Source organism: Lithobates pipiens, unplaced genomic scaffold (genome assembly GCF_037356315.1).
Source record: "Lithobates pipiens isolate NorthernLeopardFrog02 unplaced genomic scaffold, aLitPip1_a1.2 Scaffold_8, whole genome shotgun sequence".
NCBI classification, from domain to species: Eukaryota; Metazoa; Chordata; class Amphibia; order Anura; family Ranidae; genus Lithobates; species Lithobates pipiens.
This window is the reverse complement of record NW_027507903.1, coordinates 597,479,650-597,485,649: the sequence shown is the minus strand read 5'-3', so window position 1 is coordinate 597,485,649 and position 6,000 is coordinate 597,479,650. Positions and strand designations below refer to the sequence as shown.

Below are 6,000 nucleotides of genomic sequence, written 5' to 3'. Positions count from 1 at the left end.
GAAGCCAGAAGCACTGTGACACAAGCCACCTCTGTAAAAAACAAAAGCAGCTTCTTCCTATATATATTTCGTTATGCAACAGCTTTTTCAATTTCAGTACCTATTATAAAAAATCTGGTTATTTTTCAAAATGTTTTAGAATTCCTATATTTCACATCAGCACTGTCTCGGCTTATTTTCTATAGTAACACATTCTCTAGACAGTTTAACTTTTCTTATTTATGTTCTATACCTGTTTGTGTCTTATTGCTGGAACTTTCTCCTGATTTGAGTCTTTGGCTTTGGTGCCAACTAGTCATGAGGCACCATTCATGTATTTTCCATTGACCAACTATGTAAGTGGACACAGAACTGACCTCATATGTATGGGGACATTTTACTGACTAACAACGTAGGGGGCCTTCTCCACAGACCACTAAGTAAAGAGAGGTATTTTCACTGGCCATCGATAAAAAAAGGTTCCCTTCACTAAACACTAAAGGGGTCTTTTTCACTGCATGTAAATGGAATATTAAGAGGGGTCTTTACAATGACCCTTACTACCCAAGTAACCATTAAAAACACATTACAAGCAAAATACCCTAAAGCTTACCAAAAACACAAATAAAAAAAATGCATATTTTAAATTACAGAGTTATAAAGAGTACCTTATAAAGAGGATTTTGGGGGCGTGATCCAAAATTTTGCCATAAGGCTTGTGAATTCTAGGTACAAATTTGCCAAAATGCAATCATCTATGGACTTTAATGTCTCTAACAACTCTTCTTTTTTTTTAAATTCTGTTTAAGTGTATATTGTAAAAAATAAAAGAAAATAAAAGTTGCATAAAGGCTGTATGTGTGTTTTATTCATTTTCCAAGTGTGATTGAACCTAGCGGGTGCTTAACTGCTTTATAACATGACTTCTGTCCAATCAGAGTGCTCTATTATCACTGATGGGTACCTGGCTACATTTGTGGGACCAGGTCAAATGAAAAGTCGTTTCTAACATCACACATGATGTCATGAGGTCTTGTGTGAAGTGTTGACCCATCTCTTGATGTATTAGTATCAGTAGTGATGTATTAGGAGATAGGGGCCAGTCCACTGGTGACGTTGTGTCATAATGTGGCCTACAGGTGAGACCTCAGTGAACGTTATGTTTGTAGAAGGAGTTAGATCTTCCAGCAGCACAAATGTTTCAGAAGATAGATGTGCTAATCTGCATCAGACGAAACATCTCCACGAGTACAACCTGGAAAGCTATTAACAGATCAGATGGTGCACCAGGCTCCTCCAGTGGCACATTGTATTTGCACGTGTTGACCCGTCTACTCATATATGGTTTCCATGTTATAACGTAAGCTGCAAAGCCAGTAGAAGGAACACGGTCCTTGAATAGCATATAAACCTACAGGCAGCTATCATTTTACAGTGCAAGTCCTTTAATGTAGTTCACTATCCAGCATTGACCTCTATGACGGAATCTTCTGATGGTGCGGCTGTGTACATCATAGGTCTGCTTCCACAAGGTGGACCGAATTTATTGGCCTTCTTCATCCGGCAATATACGCCAACACCAACTGCCACCAGGAAGAGAACGATTACAATCAATGAGATAACGGCCGTCTGCATTTGTTTCATCTTACTGTGTGGGTCTCCAGCATCTTGTGGTTCGATAGACTTATCTTTGCCTGAGGAGAAAATAAAATAAAGGTAAAACCCAGGTAAACACATTAACCCCTTGGCACAGAGCGTATGCTAATATGCAGCCCCCCACTGGACTGGGCTTTTTTTCCCATGGTGCATCTGTCTTTGTGTTGGGAGCGTGCCATGCACAGAGACTGAGGTCTTACAGAGAGAGCCGTGGGCCCCATACTAACAACCGGGGACCTGAAACTCCCAATTGCAGGTCACCTGATTGCCTCTGATTGCATCATAGTGATCTGTCAAGTTTTCGATCTCTCACAATGGAGGAGAGAGATAGATTGTATCTCTCTTTTTCCTTGCAGAGAGAGAGAGAAAAAAAAAACTGTAAAAAAATACTACTACTACTACTACTACTACTACTAATAAAATAAAATAAAAAAAAAAATACAAAAAAATAACTAGATCAAGGTTTAATCTAGGTCAGTGTTTGGGGTGAAAGCTGAAGGTCAGGGATGGTATTTTTTTTATATAGCTGGGATAAACAAAAAAAAAGTAAAAGACCCACTATTTGTTAACGAGCTGTACTACGGCTACAAACAACAACCAACATACACATATGTGGTATCGCTGTGATTGCGAATTTACAAATTTCGGATTTTCGGATTTCCGAATTTTTGAATGTTCGGAATTCCGAATTTCGGATTTTCGAATTTCCGAAATTAGGAATTTCCAATTTTCGGATTTTTGAATATTTGGATTTCGGATTTCTGAATTTCCGGATTTCTGAATTTCTGATTTTCGGATTTCTGAATTTCTGATTTTTGGAAATTCGAAAATCAGAAAAAAAGAAAGAAAATCTGTTTAATTCTAAATAATAATTAACTATTAAATGATAGGTATTGGAATTCCCTTTCAAATTTAGCTGTTAGTGAATGTAACGAGTACGGATTTATTCGAAGTTACGAATTATCTGAAATAACGAATGCCACATCTAAACAAATGGAACGTAACAATCTAATAATAATAAAAACTTTTTATTATTATTAATTATTTATTATTAATTTTTTCCTTTCCATTTGTTTACATGCGGCATTTGTTATTTCAGATAATTAGTAACTTCGGATAAATTCGTACTCGTTAATTTAATAGTTCGTTATTAATTAAACTGATTTTCTTTCTTTTTTCCAGATTTTCAAATTTTTTAGACTTTCAAATCTTTGAATTCCCCGAATTCCGAAAATCCGGAGTTCTGAAAATCTGAAAATCGGAAATTAGAAAATTCGAAAAATTCATAAATTCATAAATCCGAAAATTGGAAATCTGGAAATTGGAAAATTCGGAAAATCAAAAATTCGGAAATCTGAAAAATCGAAATGTGAAAATTCCCGAAATCTCCGAATTCCGAATTTTCTAATTTCCTAATTTCCGAAAAATCAAACAAACGAATGAAACGAAAACGAAAATGAACAAATTTTTTTGTCAGTGCACATGTCTAAAAAAAAAAAAAACATGGTGTAATCCACTTGGATTCACAAAGTACTTGTGTTGATAAGTATGGTTTTACTAACACATGTCAAAATTGCAAAATTGTGCTTAGGCATTAATATTTGTTTTACTCTTAGCCGCGAATGGGGTTAAAAGGTAAAATGGTGTTGTGTTAGACGGAATACAAAGGTTTAAATTCTACGATCATAGACCGTTTTCCTGTTTGTAGAATCTAACCAAATATCGTAATGCATTCATGTGTATACCTTGGGCCAGGTTGATGTTTGCCTTGTTGGAGTCTAGGGGTGTGGTGTTCAAGTCACTGGGGGCCGCAGGTTCTGTTGGTTCTGTTGGTACTGTTGGTTCTGTGGATTGCCCAATGTTCTGGTCCAGGCTTTGTGTTGAGGGCCTCATGCTGGTCACGGGGGCTGTTGTTGGAGCCTTAGTTGTCATGATGGAAGGCTTCTCATTGGTGCCCTTAGAAAACTCTTTCTGAGAGCTTGAGGAGGTATCCTCCTTGCACTTCTTGTCTGTGGGGGGGAAAAGGCCAAATATAAGGTCTACAAATTCCCATCACACAAAATAAAAATCACACAATGTTTTTTCTTCAGCTGCTACTTTTTGCCTATCAAAGCAGTATTCAAACCAAAAGCAAACATTATTTATATCGCAGCTTACCAATTCTTACATGTAAATGGCTGCATTCGTTTTCTATTTTAGTCTTTATTTCTTCTATTTTCATCTGGTGATCTGGCCAGTAAGTCTGTTTTTCAAAAGAACAAGCTCTCTTCCAGATGTATCAGTTTACATGGATGAGACAAATCATTTACCACTGACAGGGGGGCTTACAATGATCAGCTTTTATTTACGTAAAACCTTTATCGCAAAAGAAAAAAAAACTGTTTGCTGTAACTGATTCTAAAGTGTGAGCTGAGGTTTAGCTTTAATTTGCGTATCTAAATCTGCTAATACATTTAACCCTCCCCTCCCCCCCAGACTGAAAATGCTGCTATCCAAAAGGTGCCCCCTGTGCTTCTTCATCCAGAGTGGAGGCACTCTAATACAGGAGGGGTTACTGGCCAGATCACCAGGTGAAAACAGAGGGGGAAAATGCCTAAAAAAGGAAAACAAATGCAGCCACCACATCTAATGATTGTTAAGCTGCAATATATTACATTTTTGGTTTTGGGTTTAATTATTAATACCGCTTTAAAGTTTAATCGCGTTGACAGAGTAGCTTTATGAACAGACAAGGGTGATGGCTAGGGATGGGCCGAACACCCCCCCCCCCCCCCCCCAGTTCAGTTCGCAGTAGAACATGAGAACAGGCAAAAAATTTGTTCGAACACCGTTAAAGTCTATGGGACACGAACGTTAAAAATCAAAAGTGCTCCCAATACTCTCCCGCCGCTCTCCGGTTCCCTCTGCGGCTTACCGGATCTGTTGGCAGCAGCGGAGGCAATCGGATCTTCACCTTTGTTGGGCATGGAGACCACCCGTCTCCATATCATTGCAGAGCAAAGCGACATCAAAACGTCACTTTTGGCCACAGCCAAAGGGGCCATTTTTTTTATTATTATTTTTTTAAAATGACAATCTTTTTTTTTTATTATTGCATTTAAGTGTAAATATGAGATGTGAGGTCTTTTTGACCCTGGATCTCATATTTAAGAAGTCCTGTCATGCTTTTTTTCTATTACAAGGGATGTTTACATTCCTTGTAATAGGAATAAAAGTGACATATTTTTTTTTTTAAAACAGTGTAAAAATAAAAAGGTAAAATAAATAATAAATAAAGCATTTTTTTATACGCGCCCCGTTCCACCGAGCTCACGTGCAGAAGCAAATACATACATGTAGCGCCTGCATATGAAAACAGTGTTCAGACCACACATGTGAGGTATCACCGCGATCGGTAGCCCTAGACCTCCTCTGTAACCCAAAACATGCAACCTGTAGAATTTTTTAAACATCGCCTATGAAGATTTAAAAGTTTGTCGCCATTTCACGAGCGGGCGCGATTTTGGAGCGTGACATGTTGGGTATCAATTTACTCAGCGTAACATTATCTTTCACAATATAAAAAAAAATTGGGCTAAGTTTTACTGTCGTCTTATTTTTTAATTTAAAAAAAGTGTACTTTTTCCCAAAAAAAGTGCTGTTGTAAGACCGCTGCGCAAATACGCTATGACAAAGTATTGCAACGTCCGCCATTTTATTCTCTAGGGTGAAAAAAAAATGTGTAATGTTTGGGGGTTTATAAGTCATTTTCTAGCAAACTTTCTAGAAAAAAAAACAGTTTTTAATTTGTAAAGAACACATTTAAAAAAGAGGCTAGGTCCTTAAAGAGGTGTTCCAGCGGGAATTTTTTATTTTTTTAAGTCAGCAGCTAAAAAAAAAAGTAGCTGCTGACTTTTAATAATGACACTTACCTTTCCAGGGCACCCGCAATGTCAGCCTCCCGAGGCCGACCTGTCCCTCGGCTCTTTTCTGACCGGTTGGGTTGCGTGCTCGGATAAGGGTGTTATATGGACCTTGGGGGGGACTCCCACGCCGTTTTTTCGGCATAGGGCTTTCCCTTTAAGTCCATATCAGGTGACAGGGCCAGCGACGTGTCAATCTCGCCGCTAGTCCCGGCTACCTGGAGCCGCGTTCAAAACGAACGGACTTTCCTCCGTGTGTGGGCAAGTCCATTCATTTCAAAAGTACGGTGGACTCCCACTATAGAAAAGTCCAGTTGTGTGTGGGCAGGTCCGGCGGACTTTCTGGCGGTTTGTCCCCCAGACTAAGTCCGCCGGATAGTCTGATTGTGTGTACGCGGCATAATTGTTTTTTTTTTTTTTTAATTTTTAAGAAAATTAATGCTGTTTTTTTTTTTCAGGGTGG

The 6,000-nt window shown here is 38.4% G+C and overlaps 1 protein-coding gene across 1 annotated transcript in view; it reads right to left on the bottom strand.

Moving 5' to 3' along the window:
• Positions 1 to 825: 825 nt before the first annotated feature.
• CXCL16 (C-X-C motif chemokine ligand 16) overlaps positions 826 to 6,000 on the bottom strand; it is a 156,203-nt gene continuing 151,028 nt past the window's right edge. Inside the window, exons 5-6 of the mRNA XM_077470492.1 lie at positions 3,381 to 3,644; positions 826 to 1,673 (exon numbers count right to left, since the gene is read on the bottom strand). Coding sequence (XP_077326618.1) covers positions 1,438 to 1,673; positions 3,381 to 3,644 — 500 coding nt within the window. The 3' untranslated portion in view covers positions 826 to 1,437. The remainder of the gene's footprint in view (positions 1,674 to 3,380; positions 3,645 to 6,000) is intronic.